Here is an 18,862-nt window from a genome sequence, read left to right as displayed (position 1 = left end):
GACATAAAGCTGATAAGCCAGCACATTTTGCAACAATGCCTACAATAATCTGATTGATCTTCAGAGAATAAAGTACAGAAATCTCAGTAATAAACAAGGTGTCAGAATCTCTGATGGCTCACAAACTATGACCGTTTAATATATGTCACGCCGCCAAAACCCAGCCCAGCCATGTCCTGGGTCTCAGCCGTTCCGTCCATCTTGACAGGACTGTGACACTCTCTTAAAGGTGAAGTGACTGATGGGGACATCTTTAATCAGAGACACTGACTGGCCTGAGGACTCGGTTTGCTCTCTGGGATGTATCTCACAATTCACAGAGATAAAAAAAAGAGCAAAAAGTTCACTGGTAATCAAGAATTGGGAGAAAAGAGGGGAAAAAAATGAAACAGAGAGAGGTAGAGCAGACTGTCAGCTCAACCAGCGCATCTTGGATGGGGAAATTAGGGAGGGCAAGAGAGGCAGAGAAATACAAGGGGAGAGTAGAAGCTGTTAAGGAGCTGATGCTAACAGCTGGCAGCCTCCCTTCTCTAAAAGACACGGGCGGCTTTAGTCTGGCCGTCAGGAGAATCAAGCAGGAGACGAGAAGGGATGAAAGTAGGAGTGTGAGAGATGAAGTCAGTAATGAAAGCTGGGTGGGTGATGGTAGATGAGTGGATGTGGGATGGGTTGAGGGGATTCTGAAACAAGCCGTCACATGAGAGAGAGAGAGAGAGAGAGAGACAGAGAGAGGAAGGAAGGGATGGGGAAAAGGCAGCCACATTGCACACTTCAGGCTGTGAATAATTTAGAGGAGCACTGGGGAGACGAGACGAAGATGAACACAAAACACTGGCAGCGTTTGACCTAGAGCTGCAGCTACATCAGTGCACATCACAGAGCGGAGAGTTCTCCCGCTCTCGCTTCTTCCTCGCCTCCCTCTTTCTCTTTTCCCTCTTTTGCTCTTCATCTGCCTCCCTCTGTGTCAGGGAGGAAACAGCTGTACACTGTTCTTGTTTTGCCTCACATTCTATGAAATTCAACAGAGTGGCTGACAACTCTGTTTCATGAAGGCGCCTCGCTCTCTCTCCCTCGCCTGCTCGTGGCGCGTCTGAAGAGGCAGAGGAGCTTTGTGGGATGTATGGGGGCTATAGGGGTCCACAACAGAAGAAACATGAATGTCTGAAGATCGCCTCGCTCTCACGCGGGTAATCTCTGCCATGACATCGTAACAAAACCAACATATGTACAAATGTACGAGACGGAAAGTCTTAAGTTTCAGACGTCACACCTGGTTCTAGCTAAACCTTCAGAAGGCTGGTTCAAAAGATGATTGTCTTTAATTCTATATTTTCTCTTATTGACTACCTTTTGGGGGATCAAAGTGTTGGTGAGGCAAAAGTAGATTCACAAGATTTGTTCTTGGGTCTCTTATTAAATTAACGGACCGCAGTGATAAAAACATGACACTAAATAACAATCTGTGGGAAATACTGGACAATGATTAAAGAATAAATACATCAATTTGCTGTATTATTCAAATTAAACTATTGCAGATGTATCAAGCAAAAGGCTCGTACATTAAACAATATATAAATCTACACACACTATCAACCTCATTGTGAGCAAACGTGCCTCAAAGCCATGCAATCAGGGTGACTTTGTAAAAACACCCACAATGCAACAGCTTTAGGAGAAGGTTTTTTTTTGACCTTTCACAGCATTTTGCACAAGAAGGTGTCATTGAAATTAGCTTTATGTTGAGATTGCAGTAATTTTTGATGGTAATTACTTGGTTTAGAAAAAATATAGACATTTTCATCACGTATGCTCTGTGCCACAAAAAAAGAAATACTTTAACGTTTGAATTTAAATATGGTTATTATAGCACTATTTTACCGGTCCGACCCGGCCCACTAAAGATGAAATCAGGCGGTATGTGGCCCCTGAAGTGAAATGTGTTTGACACCCCTGTACGAGTGCGGTCATTTGTTGAAACAATTGTATAATGAATGCATGTGTAACTGAGCCCACCTGAATCCAGTGGGTAGCACAGGGCGCGATGCACCGTGAGACAGGCCCGGTGCTGCGCGCAACAAGGAGTGGAGCCTGCAGACAGCAGCAGTAAATAACAGCTGCCCCACGATTAGGCTCAGAGAGGTTAAACAGAGCTCGTTCACGCCACTTTTGTCAAGGTGCCATGAATCACTTCACCTGCTGAAGTGTGTGTGTCTGTGTGTGTAGAAAGGACCACTGGGCATCTGTGGTGGGAGTGACAGTTGGGCGGACAGAGGGCGGTCTGATCAGCCCAGAAGGGAGGGACCATTTATTACTGTAATTAAGGAACTGTGGGAGTAAGAGAAGCTGAGATTGTGATCGTATACAGATATGCACATATAATCTGTCTACTAATTTGAAAGAAATTACAACGCAGAGCCAGTAGTAAAAAGAGAGCGCCAACGAGAGAAACTAAACATAAAGAAATTCATTTAAAAATGGATTAACAAGAAAGAGCTGCTACTATTTTCCTTCCCCCTCCGCCCCTCCGCCCCTCCCCCCCTCCCTCCCTCCCGCGCTCACTGTCTCCTGCTCAGTCTGTGTGGCTGATATTAATGGGACGTCCCTTGTTTGTAAATGTGCCAAGTTGTGTGCACCACTGCGGGCTGTCTATTATAGCAGGCCTCTGGGGCAGCTATTCCATATGGCATCACATATGGCACTCAGCAGCATCAATTAATGTTGTTATAATACTGATTTTTATGAGCTGGGGCTTAACTCCTTTCCTCTTTTTCTCTCTCTCTCTCTCTCTCTCTTTCCCTTTCTCCTCCTCTCTGCTCCCCGTACTGTCACCGACTCTTTGATTCTTCAAACCGCCTCTCTTCCACTTCTCAAACCTTCGACAGTCTGGCGTCTGAACAGTAGACGTTCCAAAAACTTTTCCATGCCAAATTGTGAGAGCGCCTACCAGCTCTGTTGAATGCTGCTCATAGACCTTGAGCATGACTTTGTTCCTGCTGTACTGCACAAGAAGGGTAACAGTTATGCTAATGTGTCACAGAGTTCTCACATCTTTTCCTCAAGCTACGATTCTGATCGGTGATATATGAAAAAACTTAGGAGAGACAAAGACAGGAATTATACAGATAAAAAAACAACAACAACTATGTCGGCCTTTACAACGTATCTGACACCAAATGCTGCATTTGAAAAAACTATTGTAGTTATGGTCACATTAGGCCGGCATCAGGGATTATTAGTGTGTTAAATTAGGCCTGTTTATGCACAAAGAAATAGGCAGATGGATGTAAGAACAGAATCTGAGGGGCCCTTTTGTTCCCTGGTGCCTTTGGTGGTGGATCTGACAGGAAAGGAACAAGAGCGCAGCAAAAAGCCCCGCTTAAAAAGCTCCCAGCCACACCAGCCTTGTCAGCGACGCCACAATTAGAGACTAGATCACTGGCGCTTCCCAGCGAGAAACATCTCACCGCCACTCCTCAATGGAACTCTTTCGTTTGAGGAACACACTCAAAGTGGGGTTTTAAAACGTTTCGGATGGCTAATCACTCTCAGGATGAAAGGCTCTGGCGTGTTCGTTTGTCTCAGCGCGGGGAGCTTCCCTTGCCGTTTCTCCGTCTCTGATTCTGATTGTTTTTGTTCGTTTCTTTTGCAGCAGGCAGGCGAGGCAGGCGAGCTGGCAGGCAGCGCTCTTTGAAGGTGCAGTCAGACCCGAATGCAGGCCTGATGCTTTGTAGTGATATTTCCAGCAGCACAATCTCATTACTTTTTGACGTGGTAGATGCGTGCAGGGGCGGATTGTCATTTCACGCTGTCAAAAGTTCCATGAGGGAATGGAGATGGGAATGGAACTTCAATGACCTGCATGCCTCTGGCTCATCAAGACTGAATATATTAAACCAAATAACACAGATAAAGCTCAATGAACCAGATCCTTGAAGAGGCTTGTAAACTTAATGTCCAGTCCCCCGGGGGTGTGGAAGGAATCTCGCTTCTTATCAGTAATCTTTCTAATCAGATCAGTTTCAAAGCCTCCTAAACCTGTTACTATATATCCTGTAAACCTAATTAACCCACATCGTGCAAAACCTTTAGCGAGCCAACATCTAAACATGTGTAGCGAAGCCACAGAGGCCTTTGTGTCTTTGGATCAAAGTCATCAAAATTTGTGAAAGTTGCTCGATGTTTTTACTCGAGAGTCACTGAAAGTTTTATTGTTTGTTTAAGTAAAAAGGGAGGCGTCCTCCACGTTGATTTCACAGGGACTTCTTTCAATACGGAGGGGAAATTTGTTGTGTTTCAGAAGCTGCCAGGAGCTGAGTGAAGCGCCTGGTTACCATGCAAACCCCAGCCTGTTGCTGGGGTGACTGTCCCAAAGTGCTTCCTGGGTAATTTTCGAGGTCACTGGTTTGTGCACGCCTATGTGGTGCAGATGGGCCCACCCTCATTCAAGGCCCAGCAGGAGCTCTTTCATTAGGCCCAGTGAATGGCCTCATTCATCCCCTTCACCTCAATTGGTCACGCTGCGTCTCCGCAGAGGACCCAGGACAAACTTTTCTCTCTTTCCACCCCCTGATCCGCCACGCACCACCCACCTTAGTCATGCTTCACTTTTGTCCAGGAACATTCAGTGGCTGAAGCTTCGGGGTGCATCTTTGGCCGTAAACTATTTTAGATGGACAAAATTCAACTGACAGCCGTCTTTGTTTGTCTGCACAAATGTGTTGAAAATCACTAAATTATCATTGGGCATGGCGTGATCAGTGAAGCCTTTGCACATTAAAAAAAAAAAAAAAAAAAAAAAAAAAATCATATAAAGACTTGTTCAAGGTGCAATACATTTTGGCTTTATGACTTATCAGTGTATTAATTCTGGCGCCATGTCCCATAATCCTATTTCTACATTAGTGTTGCACAAAAGTCCAGAACAGATTGTTGCAGCAGAACACCAGCAGAATAATTTCATCCCTAAGTTGCCATTCTTTCCACTGAGCTGCTCCTGTAGCTGCAGTGCTTGGCCATGCTCGTGGGTCCTCCACTCCTTGCCTCATTTTGGCCTGTTAGTGAGTCTCAGGTCTGACCTAGTGAGAAGTGACTAATTGTCCCAAGTTGTTAGTGTGCCTGGAATGAGAGCCACTTCAGCTGGTAACAGGGTGCACAATAATTTTGTATCTCTCTCTCTCTCTCTCTCGCTCTCTCTCTCTCTCTCTCTCTCTCCGTACTTTCTCCTCCTTGCAGTAGATTTAGCCCCTCTGCTTCTCAAGCTACTGAGCTGTAAAATTGAGTGGACAGCAGGCAGTATACAGAATGAGACCTGGCATCATGGACGCACTAACCTTGAGGAGGGCCACTGCTGCTGGCTGCACCTAAAGAGATGGAGACAGAACGTCAGCCATATTGGACTGAGAAGTGGTTAAAATGAAGAAGGAAGAGGGGAAAGACCAAAGGTAAAGAGAAAGGTAGAATCCCTTTGCCGGGGAAACATTATGACAGCTTACACAAGCAGGTCTGAATCAGGGAGAAGGTGGACAGACAATCTACAAACAGACAACATCAAGTCAACCACAGACAGGAAAAAAAGAAGAAGAAAAAAAATAATCACATGATATCTCAGCTACAGCAGATGCTAGTATACAATATCAAGCATTGCAATTACAGCAATCACATTGAAATTTAAAAAATGACTGAACTGATTATCATAAATGGCACATTATGTTGCAGTTTGAGCAAAACTATCCCTCGTGATGAAATCAACTCGTAAAACCACTCTTGGAACAAATCTGAGCAATCAATTACTATGAATCACAAATACACCGGCTGCAGGTTAGATGTGAACAAATGGAGCCTCAGTCCCTTACAGATGATATTAGTGCGCTGAGCTGCTCTCTTTCCACGAGAGATTAAGCAGGTTTGTACTCTCCCAGGCGGGCAGCGCTCCCCCCTCCAGGGTGCTGCACTATCATTTGCAGGAAAATTACTTCAGTAATGAAGAATCCAGGCCCATAAATCCTCATGGCCTCACCTTCCTTCACCGCCCAAGTCTCGCTGAACAGCTAGTAAAAATTCCCTTTAAAAAATTCATAGTGCAATTTTGCTCAAATCCCTCCCAGCAAGCACAATTATGGAACTTTCATCTCAATTGATTTATGTCCTGGGCAACGAGAGGGGGGGGGGGGGGGGGGTGTAACTCAGAGTGGGCTGGGGTGGCGGCTTGTACAGGGGGAGAAAAAACAAAACAAAACAAGTGGTAAATCATCGTTTTTAAAAGGGAAGTACTAGGACCTTTTGTCACATTCACTGCATGTGTTGTCGAGTGCGCAAAAGAGAGTTACATGGACGAGGGGAGGAGGAAAAGAGATGGCAACATCTGAAGGATTTGAAAGCAGAAGTGAAATGGCAAAAAAAGAGGAGGAGGAGGAGGAGGAGGAGGAGAGGGAGATGGGGGCAAAAGGAGCAGTATTCCACTTGATTAATAACACTAATCAAATTATACAGTGTTCCACTGTGCCCTGGAATCTGGGGCCATAATGTCCTCTAATGGCGAGGTTCATGGAGCTAAACTTCAGAGGGAAAACACAGCGCTGACTGCTGCACGCCTTAATGAAGGCAGTAAAACATCCATTTCCAGAAGCCATGAAATGAAAGGCAAGATTGTAGATGTGCACCCAGTGGCTCCCCCACTGCAAAAAAATGGGAGGCTGTTAACACAAAAGACAGTGTCGGATTGAGCGAGAGAGACAGGCGGGGCGACACTGGGCCTTAAGAAGAGAAATGAGGAGAGAATAATACAAGTGAAGAGATTTAAAGGGCAAGATCGCCAAGAGTAAGGGGATATAAAAAGAAAAAGGATGATGAAATGGGGATAGAAATACAGATTGGTAGATACTCCTTGTGCTTTATTCTTAGAGAAGTTCTCTGGCATGAAGACAATCATCTCTGTCTACTGATTATGGATGAGCCAGGCTGCTTTACTATGTCTGTTATCCTTAGTGCTGCTGACAGGAGCCACAATTCATCACTATTTAGTTGCTGATGCACCTAACCACAACATCCTCCCCCTCATCTATCTCAATACCACTCCATTAGAGAATTCCTCTGTCCATTCAGGCATGTATGTGTTGATCCATCTATCCATCCGTATGTCCACTCCTCCATCCATTCATGCCTCTATTGGTCTAGTCAGCCATCTGTATGTCCGTTCGTTCATCCCTCTACCCCAGTGCCCACTTATCCATCCGACTATGTGTACATTCACCTCTCCGTCTACACATCCGGTCACCGTCTGTTGTCTTCCGTCAGTTAAATATCCATCCGTCAGTCCATCCAACGATCAATTGATAAATAAAATCCAGCCCCAGGAGGTCTGACAATACACCACCGCATTACTCTGACCTTAGCTGTCAGCTCGTTGCCGTCGATATGAAGTTAACTTGTTATTTCTTGGCACTGTGCCAACAGGGAGTATGACTTCTGTTGGCAGTGGCATGTTGTACATTAGTCTCCGATATAAAAGCAACACACAAATACCAGCGGCTGCAGTGCGGCGTGCAATCCTGCAGAAAAAAAACTCTGCCGCATTATAACAAAGTGAAACTCCAGACACTTAGATTTATACAAACGTATAACGGTTTGCATTTAATCTTCTAAATTGCACGTGCTACAAACAATCAAATCAGGCTTTGCATCTTGAGCAAAGTAAATGTTGTTCGCAGTCCTTGGGGCAAAAATTCATCTGGAGAGTGAGGGGGAAGAAAAAAATAACAAAGCTGAGAAAACACAGATTGCTATTGTTATTATTATCATAATTACAGTTGTGCTTATCATGCAAACAGCCTCAATCAGGATGAAATACAGTTTCATTTGATGAAGCTTCCTGTTTTGACTGCCTGGAGTTTGGGAACCACACACTTGGCTGGGGTGCCAAAAACTCAATCAGGCGCAATTACATAGCCATCAGATAGAAATGTAATTGATTTGAAAGCTGACATGAGATATAACTACATTACAGTTGAGGCACAGTAGGGAGGCTCCTTGGGGACAGGGCCTACGGGGAGCTCATTACCGCCAAGCTTTGAATTATTGAGTGCTAAGGCAGTGACATTGAGGAATAGAGGCGAGCGATTGGCTGTAACAACCCTGCAAGTGTTTATCTCAACTTACAGCAACCTAAGACATCTGAGGGAGTTATCTGCCTGTGCATGAATATTGCAAGGGAAGAAGTTGTAATGCTTTATAATTGAAAAGGTTCAGGTCAAGGTAAAGTCCAAGGGTGTACATCAGGCCCGCTATTTAAATCGCTAATATTAGCAAAACAACAAAAGTAAAATATAATATCATACCCCGCTTGTGGGTTGTTTCCATAGCAATAACACCATTCAGTCCTGGGGTCATCTATTTACTGCTCTGGCATTCATTTATTTGGCGGCAGCGTCACATGTCATGGCCCATCCTGCACAATGGTGTGTTTGGAGAGAATGGTGCTATTGAAAATGTACTTTCCCTTGAATAAAGTACCAGGTTGGTTTCCGTGGCACGTAGTATGAGTGTGACTGAGCTTCCAGTTTCATGCCTGATTTACTAAGATCCTGTATCAAGCGTGCGGAATTGCATGCTCACCCAAACACATAGTGATTTTGGTAATAATACTCATGACATCATGTGCAAACAGGACTAATGAATTGTGGGTTTTGGATGACTTAGACCTCATTTACATGGCAGCGATCTGCTTCCATGTTCATTTATTCAAGTTCACTATTAAGTGATTGGATGGAGTGTTTAGCACCAACATGCACAAAGTGAATCGCGATAACGTGGAGTCCAACAAGTTGGTGGAGGAAGTTATCAAACATATCGGAGTGGAAAATAAAAAGATAAATAAAACGAGATTCAGAAAAGATAACAAGATCTAAGTAGAGGTACAACATAGCGCAAACAGAACTTTTATGCTGCTCGCGGCCACTGAAATCTCAACTTTTGAAAATTGCTCTCAAGGTGGAACTTTTCAAAAAAAAACTCCAACTCCGTCGTTGTGTTTATAGTGTTTTGTTCTCTGTGTGCATGTGTGTGTGGTTTCATTACAAAAACAAACAACAACATGAACTAGTGGTCCAACATGACAACGACATTGTTTTTCAGCATTTCTACCGTTTCCATGTAAACTAACTAATTTAGGTTGCCGCGTAAAAGTGAAGCTTCAATGAAACAAACACAAGAAAACGATGTGTTGTCACTCGAGACATTGTTGTGTAAATGAGCTTCAGTCACATTGAATATTTTAAGTTAATCAATGCGCGGCATTTTACACATGCCAGATATACCAAATATTTATGAATGCAAATGCAATAAATCAGTAGTTTGTGTTATTTTGTGACTGCGTTCTTTTAGTAAATCAATTTTTCTAAGTCTTCTTCCAAATAGATCAGGGCCTTAGGCTTTTACATAATGTTTGTGTGTGCTCTGAAAACACCATTTACCAGTAATTGGATCATTTCAACAGAAGCTGTTTCTCTTTGTCCAGTTTTAGCTTTACGCACACAAAAGACTCAACTTCCACGTATCAGGGGGCAAAGAATCTTCCTGACGCTGACCATCAGCCTAAGGGTGTCTCCCCCAAAGTGCTGAGAGAAGACTGTTTAAAAGATAAAAATACAAGCCGCAGAGGAGCAGCCGGCGCATCCCTCAGGAAACTGGTGACTACCTACCTCGGGGAGAGCTGTGCCTTCTAGGCTTTTGTCACTGATCTCCCTCTGTTTCTCTGATTCTTTCTATCACTCTTCTCTCTCTTCACACATGGCCCTCCTGTGAGCTTTCTCACAAAAATGAGAACTCAATTAATTCAGGCGAAATGAGGACGAGGGAAGAGGAGGCGGCAGGCCTGGCGGAGCCCGGAGAGACAAAGAACGAGCGAGAGAGAAAAGCCTAACAGAGCCGCATGTCGATCCACGTCCTGGAAACAGCAAACAGAGCACGGGGTGACTGTGCATGTGCATTAAGTCTTTAGCTGAGTTAATCCTGTCTGCAGTTTAAACATGGCTGATGAGCGAATGCTCCTCATTACAGAGGGAGATGCTGGGCAAACAGAGGAGGGAAAAAGAGCAAAGCCTGAAAGATGTGTGGAAAGCAGGCGTGATTAAAAACATGCTGACTCTCAATCCTCAGTACGTTGTTTATTACTTGGATGCCAGAAGGGTCTTGAAGGTTGACCTTTTATTAGAGTTCAGTGATGATTTAAACTGACATTTAGGTTGAAATGGCACAACAGTGACCGACTAAAGGAAAAACTGCACCTCTAAATGCATGCACTAGATCTTCTTTCCATAACCTACATAGGACTAAAATTAGAAACATCTTACCCTCCGTTTAACCATGGAGAACAAGCTAAATGTGGTGTGAAAAAAGCTCAATGTGTGTCAGTTTATGAATGTGACCTCTGACCCGGGACCTTGAGAACAAGAACCTCATGCAAAACACGCAAAGCAGCTGGGATAGACAACAGTCATCAATCTTGCCTGCGCTCGGTCACCCTGCCTAATGTTACTGTATATTAGGGTGCGACAAGCCACCAAACAGCTCAGCTAATTTTTTCATGGCCTTGCAGAAAAACTGGCAGAAAACCAGCTGTTAATGGGGGCTGTCGCCAGGTTTGAGGTCACCAGTGCATGCGTGCATGCACACACATGCACACAGAGACTCTGCACTGTTAACCATGGCGGCGCGCTGCAGGCTCTGTAGCAGCGACTCAGAATAACCCCCCCCCCCCCCCCCAAAAAAAAAACAAACACTTAAGCAACTTTCTTGATCGCGATTGTTAAAGTACCCAACTGTTTTCACCGTGTCAATGCTAACTGAAAACACAAATAAAAACAAATGACCAATTTTTGCCCGTCGACTGCTTGTAAGCTGTTAGATGTTATCTCCAGTGCAACGGTGGTATAAAAGTAACCACATCCCGGTGACAGAGTGTAAATCTCACGGTAGTCAGGGATATTTTTATGTTGCGTTTTGACTGCAGTGCATATATTACAATGTTTTACCAGTCCCAGCTCCAGGACAAGGCTAGTAAAACAGGCAAGTCAGACAGTTCCAAATTTTCATATGATAAATACCTTGCATGTAAGGAGCCAGGGGGGACTGTGGCAAATGTGTTTCCAAGAAAATCAGTCTGCCACTAGTACTTAGAGTGATTGAATAGCCCGTAAACAGAAGCAGCAGACTTGCTTGACGCTCTCTGGGAGATACTAATATAGTTGTACTTCCAGAAGCTGAAAAGGGAAGGATGGAGGCGGGGCGCCTGAGTTCATGAACTGAACAGGGACTGCAGAAGCTTTTAAAATTACTCTGCTCCTGCGCTTGGCCCAGTCGCTCAGCTGAATCCGCCGAGTAAAAGCACAAGACCGATGAGCGAAGTACGTCAACTGAGTCATAAGACGCCCTCAGTCAATGGCTGATAGTGTTCTTTGCATTAGCCCAAATTAAAACGAGATCTATCTTTAGCAATCAAATAAAAAGAAAAAATTCCATAAAAATGGTTTTCCTCATTAAAAACTATAAATTTTCGTCTTTGATACCCTCTGAGGAGAATGCATTTTCCTTTGTTCATGGTATATGTAAAAGGGTCTTTCTGATCCTACAGTATCCAGCCAGCATCTTTTCTGTCTATAAAATCATGGCAGTCAGAGATAATAATCTCCATATCTATGTCCAATCAACAAAGTCTAGATTCTAGAGAGTACAGTCGTGCTGATGTTGTGAGCCAACGTGAACACTGAAATGAATTAATCACACAATTTAGCACTTTAGTTGACTCATGACTTTATGTCTTCACCACACGTCAGCTGACATTGATACTTTATCGAGCCTCGGGATATAAAATAATATATAATAACAATCTTGAAAACAGAGCCGGGGCCTTCCGTGGCCTGACTTTTATGGGAATTCATTCAATATTTCACAGCTAATCAAACTACTCAACATATTTGTTCAGATTTATTTCTTGTGTCGTTCACGGCTATTTCAAGAACGTCAACAACAAAAGAGCTACGTAAACACGCGTAAGTGACATTTCACTTGAGATAGTGTGACTTTCCACAGAGCCAACCAAAAAAAAGCAGGTAGACGAGGCATCGACGGCTCGTAACTCTGCAGTTACAGCAGTTTTTGTTGGTGGTGAGCCGTTGTGAAGATGTGAGGAAAGCCACAACCTGTGCGCCTATTGTGCAAACATGTGAAACCACAAAGGGTGCTGCGAGCTGCTCCGAGAACCGGTTATATATATTTACGAGGTTAAACCGCAGCCCAACACGAACTGAAGCTCAGACCTACCAAATAGACAATCGCATGGAGTTTCCGTAGCTGTTGACAGGCGTTCAACGGAAAAACTTGAGGAGAGAAAGATACTCAAGTAAAGTTACTGCCTTGTGGTCTGAATGCCTCCTCAATCAGAAAAAGTTTCAAGGACAAGCGACGTTTGTCCAGAATGTATTTAAATAAAAAGATATTGCAATAACTAATCAGTTCCTCTTTGAGTCAGAATGAAACCATAATAAAAAAAAAATAAATCTTCAGGAAGTTCTGAATATATCATCTTAATGAGGTTTTACAAGGTTGTTGTGACCTTTGACCTCTGGATCACGGTTGACTGAGCGTGCAAATTAGTCAGGTGATTGGCGATCACCTTAAAACAAACTTTTAATCGTGTGAATTCATGTATACGCAACAATAAAGAACACCTTTAAATTAAAAGGTTATCAGGAGACTAGTCCACCTGTCTGGCCCACTCTGGACTTAAATGTGTTTGACATCCCGGCTCTATATCGTCTAACATTTGAGGCCACCAGAAGATTTAAGCAGTATAAAAATGTTTGCAAGTATCCCTTAACCCTTTAAATGTTACTTAAAATGTCACCATCATTGCAGAGCGTCATTTGGAATAATGGGAGTCATCATCAAGACTTGTCACGTTTGTCAAAAAAATACAACCTGAAATTGCTCTGGACACTTTCCATGACATCATGTCTTGATAAGATCTCTGCTGTTATGTAAAATGTCTCCGCTTTCCAAGAAAGACAAGAAAATCACATAATCTGGTCGACGCCAGGCAAGTACGTTACGTCTGACAATCAGGCTCTTTAGACGGTCCCAAATCCCCAGACACCTGCACTACATCTCCTTTGACCCGAACATGAAACCAGGACAAGAAACACTATGCAACCATTTGGTTTTGTTTGTCCTCCCGGGGCCGTCTTGGCTCTCGGAAACCTTAGCCTGGCATCGCTCTAATCCCCAGAGAATGAAATGCAGGGCCGGCGACATACAGATAAAGCACCAGGTGATGGCGTATCTGTGACGGACCACCATCGTGGCTCCTAAGCGCAGCCACCGCTAATTTGACGGCCCGTCTCCCGCTCTGCACTTGGCCTCTAGGGTAGACCCCGTATCAGCTTACATCTCGCCAGTTACCTTCGAATAATAAGAGCTGCATCAACTCCAACTGATTCAATTGGGCAGAAATGCACACAGTTCATTGGCTTTTGGCTGGCGCGAGCGGACTAGATGACAGCAGTGTGTGGAGCCGGAGAGTATCAGTTGACCCAGACTAATTATTCATAAGGCCTTGTTGTGATGGCTGCTGCTCTGGTGAGGTCAGGCAGGAGCAGCTGAGGGGAAAACAAAAACATTTCCTTCTGAAACTGAGCTGACCGGGTAACTACCAGAAAGTATGGAAGAAAATCTGATGCTTTGAATGGAAGAGAAAAATAGCAAAGAGAAGTCAACATTCTCTGGCTGCGTCTGATGGAACACAAGATGTGATTTAAAGGTTCTCATGCATGGCTGATAGGCGAACGGCGCATTCCCCTAAATAATAGTACACTTGGTGTCCTCACAACCACAGGCAGGCATTGCTTTGAAATTTGTAATTACAGTAATTGTTCTTTCACCAAATGGGCCCTCCAATACGGTTAAAGTACAGGTTGCGTTGCCCATGAGGAGTCTGCTAAAAGCATCTGTCGACAAAGCGATAATTTCACACTTTGACGGAAGGCATTTAAAATGTCCAGTTTGCAAGCCCCCCCCCAAATGCTCCTGACTGAAGCATAAACTCAACGACTCCTGCGAGGAAAGTCGCAGGAGCGCGGCTCACCTCCGAGCCGGGATGAACTGCTTCCGCACCTCTATTTACTATCAAAGTGAACCACAGCAATGTGGACCCACAAGCACACACACACACAAAAGGCCCACTTATGAGCAAGCACAATAGTGCGGCAATTAGCGGCTAGAGAGGAGGAATGCTGGATCGGTTACAGTTGTTGAATGTTAATTACAGCGTTTTACGGCATCGAGGAGATAACGAGTTAGCGCCTGGTGACAGCAGCGACACGTCCTTTAACGAGAGCCGTGGAAATTTATGAAACTTGAGATCAGGGACAATGAGGCGTTACTGGCTTGTCAGACGCTCTCCTGCTCACCCTCCCTTTGTCCTAATGAAGGCAGACACTTGTTTCTTTCTCTTCTCTGCTTGTACCGGCGCCGTTAGCGCCTGGAATTATTATTGTTCATTGAGGAAAGGTAAAAAAAATAAATAAAAATGTGCGGATTAGGATTCTGTCGGTGTCCACACTAAATACTTTATCGTCTCCCTTCACCGCTGCAATGTGCCCAATCAGCTCCTGTTACAGTTATGAGGTAAAGGAAAATGGAGAAATAAAAACAAGAAAACATGTGGAAACATGAAAGCCAGAGATAAACGCGGGGTCACATTCCAGATAATTCGCCAGTCTGGGCCCGGAAGCAGAGCTGGTAGCCAGATCAATGTGAGTGACCGCTCATTCCTGTCTAAATAGTGACGGATCAAGAGCTTGGTAAAATCCAAGGGGTTAATATGGTCACGTTGTGAAGCCCGGCTTGGAATTTAGGTTAATGGAATCATTGATAGGGCTCAGCTTTAATGCCGGCAACGCTTAAGAGGATCCATACCTCATGGTTTAGACAAATCCTGGGACATTCTTCGAAGTTTCCCCCGCTGACCTTGGCAATACTCTGATAAGAAACGCATTCAGAAGTCTGAGGGTTTCTCGGGGTCTGCACAGCCACTGCTCACGACAATCCCTCAGGCTGTTATCAACAGATTAAAGGAGTTGTATAGAATATTGCATCAGTGGGCCCACAGTGGAAATGTTATGCCAAATAAACACATAAAAAGAGGCTCTTTTCTTCTTCTCCCTTACAAATTGCCATAGAAGCATTTGAGCAAGAATGCATAGTGGAGCAGGGGATTCCTGAAACTGTAGCTCATGTCCAACACTCGGGCTCGTGAAAAATAACTGTGGAATTCACGAGACCGAGCTCAGAACAAGTGATTTGTGTCTCTCTCCGAGTGGCTTTCCTCTGAAGTAACTGTTTTACAATTAGCGGTTCAATAAGAATGCTTGTGAGAATGTAAATTTGCCGGATTTCACTCCTAAGCTCCTCCGCAAAGCTGCTGACCCGCTACCGATGATTGTGGTGGGAAAAACCGTCATTTATGTGGGCTGGAGCTCAGATGAGAGGAGTGACTAGTCTACTGCAGAGAGCAGGAGAAGATCTTTTAAAACCACAGCAGACGAGGCGCAGAGGATGGTGTTCAGATGTCAATAAAAACAGGTGTTAACCAGCTTAGCTAAGATGTTAAGAGCTCGGATAATCCTAGCCTGGATCCAAGAGGGATCCGGCTCTGGAATACTAATACTTAGGATGCACCGTTAAATCACACAGAGTTGATTAGGGGGTTGGATTTGAGTGGTACTGCTGCTACAGGCTGTCAAAGCTCAATTTGCATCTGCTAGCAATTACCTAGGATGGAAGAATAGGAAATGGCGGCAGAGAGAGAGAGAGAGAGAGAGAAAGAGAGAGAGAGAGAGAGAGAGAGAGAGAGAGAGAGAGAGAGAGAGAGAGAGAGAGAGAGAGAGAGAGAGCACCTAGTTGTGGGGCTGTGCCCCGCATTTTCACAACTAACCACTGGACGTCACTTTAAAATGGGACCGCCTGCTGCAGAAAAGAGATGATTCGGGAGTGCATGATGTCCATTTTTACATGTTGCAGTTTGTCAGGAAAATAATTCGTAAAGGAGCTTTTTTTACTTTCACATCTCATTCAGATTTCACTTTGCAAATATTTGCCGCATCTTACCGATTAAGATTTATTCTAAATGCAAGTATTATGGTGGTTATGATCTCCAAATGCAAGTGTTAGCTCAATCAGTACTAATCAGCATCTGTCATTCATTTGTGCTCATGACAACAAACTGATATCACTTTATAGGCAGTAGCTTTTTCTAGGAAATCTCATTACAATGACAACAGAATCCAATATCATTCAGTAGCAATTTAAGCTTCATTCCAGTTGTTGATAATAAAAAAAAAAATTACAAGAAGGCCTTAACTGTGAGTGTTTAATGATGACTGTTTGGTTTATATTCTAAAACAACAGCAGGGATAATTACGGGGGTAAAGTCTAATAAATAGCTAAAGAATTGGTTCTTAGATTCATTCCGTTTGTCAAACGTGTGTCTGCACTCAGGGGTTTTGGATTGATCCAAAACTAAGACACCAGATGTGTCAGTTTTCGGTTTATTTCTCATGTCAAGGGATCAATATTTATTCTGCAGTATTTGCAGGGAAAATGAATAAATGCCCTGATCATATCAGAGAGGAAAATGCATGTTCACGCTTGTAGACATGTCATGTGTGGAACTCTTTCGGCTATGAAAACAAGAACAAGGCCACTCATGAAATATAAGGATCAGAAAGAGGAAAAAAAAAAAAAAAGATCTTTGCCTTCGTGTTGTTTCACTTGGAATAACCTGAATGACCTGCAATGTGTCGTTAATGGAATGGTCCCAGCATTACAAGCTTCAGTTCGAACTGGATAAGATGCAGGTTCCTCAAGTTCCTGAATTTCTCCAAAAGCTGAAAGACTTTCTTAAAAGTTCACAAAAGATTGTGTCGGAGAATTTATATTCCAAACATGATGGCACTGTAATAACAACATGCTACCAACGTCCAACTACGTTTCTTTGTTGTAGTTCACCTCAGCCAGCAGCAGATACATCAAAGGACGTAAATCGAGTACACTTCTGGCAAAATTTATCTCAACAGACGCAGATGGCACCTAAAGCAACGCAATCACACCGGAAACTCAGAAAGAAGCATCTTCACAAGCAAGAATGAGCCTCAAGAAGGAAAAAAGAAAAAAGAAAAAAAGAAAAAGAAAATACCAAACATGGTCTAATTTTGCAAATGTTTTTCCAAAGTGAGCAAAACACGCTCCGCCGCTCCCTGAAACCACTCCCAATGTTGTGAAAGGCTTTCATCAATCTCTGGGATGACACTTCCATTTGGACAAAATAGAATAAATAAATGTGACACTCATCTCTGTTTCACTTAATCGACTTTGAATGCACCACCTCGCCTGCTACATACATTCATACACTCTTACATGCCACCCCATAATCAAATCAGCATCTGGTGTCAGGGCGGCTTGCGGTTCAGGGTGTTCTCATTTGTAAACACCACCTGCCAGTTCTCACTCCTCTTCATTCGCCGGGTGACATTAGCGCAAGCGTGAAATGTGATTTTTGCGTCGAGCAAACCTCTGCACTAAGCACATCTGAGTCTGCCCACCTGGAAAGCAGGCATAAATAATCTACGGTCACCTAAGTCGGAGGGACTCGTCATGCATAAGACACTATGTAGACAGCTGCCGCAGCAACACGGGCCCGCAGGCCAGATAAACTGTGGCGCCCAGTCCAGTTCATCCTCGCCGATCTTTTCTTAAAGGGACCACTTTCAGTCTCGAGCGTTCAAATGAACATTCAGCTCAAATAGTAAAAGATTTTTTACAACAGTGGTTGAGAGTGTTGCTGAGTATATATCATCAGTGAATCATGGTGACGACCAGACCATCCACTATACCTACTTTTGATGAGCAAAAGGCACAAAACCAGAAAAAAAAGAAAAGAAATTTCTTCCAAGAAATGCAGCCTAATTTATTGGATTATTATATAGCCATTTTTTTTTTTTAAACTACTCTAATCATCCAATATTACATTATTTGCAAAATGTTAATATGATATGGGATAAAATATCTTAACAACAATAATTATAACAAAAATAAACATTATCATCGTTATTAAGATATTTGATCCCTTATCGTAATAACATTTCACCAAATAATTATTACGATATTACATGATTTCTACATGTAATAACTACAGCCTATAATGTAATGATACATAAATTAGGATGATTTTCTTACATTTATTAAACTAAGTTTTATTATGGCGGGTATTGTGTTATTGACCATTCACTATTACAGTATTGATTCTTACAGCTCGTCATTGCATTTTTCCTATTTGATTATTTAAAGATGAATGGAGTTACTTTAATATTACTGAAAAAGGTTAATAAAAAAAAAATAAAAAAGCTTTTGTGTAACTCTGAGGCCCCATGTACATAATATCAAGTAAACACAGAAACCTTTCCTTGTGTTTTGGGTGTTTGTTTACATACAAAAATGCTCTGAGCCACTGAAAAAAAAAAAACTTTTTAAAAAACGGTTTCTAAGGTGGAACTTTTTGGAAATGGGGTAAAACGCAACTTTTCCGAATAGTAGCGACTGCGCATGCGCACCATGGCCGTAGTGAATAGTTGCTCATACGCATTAGATGGACAATATCTTTAGTGTCATGACTCCCAGTCCGTATTCTCCTGAGACTTGGTAGTTTTATTGCTGACAGTCACCTGGAGTAGTAATCCAACGTCGTCGTCTCTCCATGTACTCCCATTGGTAAGGTTCATAGCGTGTTGTTTGCACGCATGTGTGCAGTTTTGGT

At 43.3% G+C, this 18,862-nt stretch overlaps 1 protein-coding gene across 6 annotated transcripts in view; it reads right to left on the bottom strand.

The window, feature by feature from the left end:
* Positions 1 to 18,862, bottom strand: part of fbrsl1 (fibrosin-like 1) — a 313,228-nt gene that overhangs the window by 101,847 nt on the left and 192,519 nt on the right. For all 6 annotated transcript variants that reach the window (XM_080467382.1, XM_080467378.1, XM_080467381.1 and 3 more), the window contains exon 5: positions 5,331 to 5,360. In XM_080467382.1, the coding sequence (XP_080323508.1) occupies positions 5,331 to 5,360 (30 nt within the window). The remainder of the gene's footprint in view (positions 1 to 5,330; positions 5,361 to 18,862) is intronic.

This window comes from Lipophrys pholis (genome assembly GCF_963383615.2).
Source record: "Lipophrys pholis genome assembly, chromosome: 7".
Classification (NCBI taxonomy): Eukaryota; Metazoa; Chordata; class Actinopteri; order Blenniiformes; family Blenniidae; genus Lipophrys; species Lipophrys pholis.
Note: the sequence above shows the minus strand (reverse complement) of the source record. Positions and strands in the feature narration are given on the sequence as shown.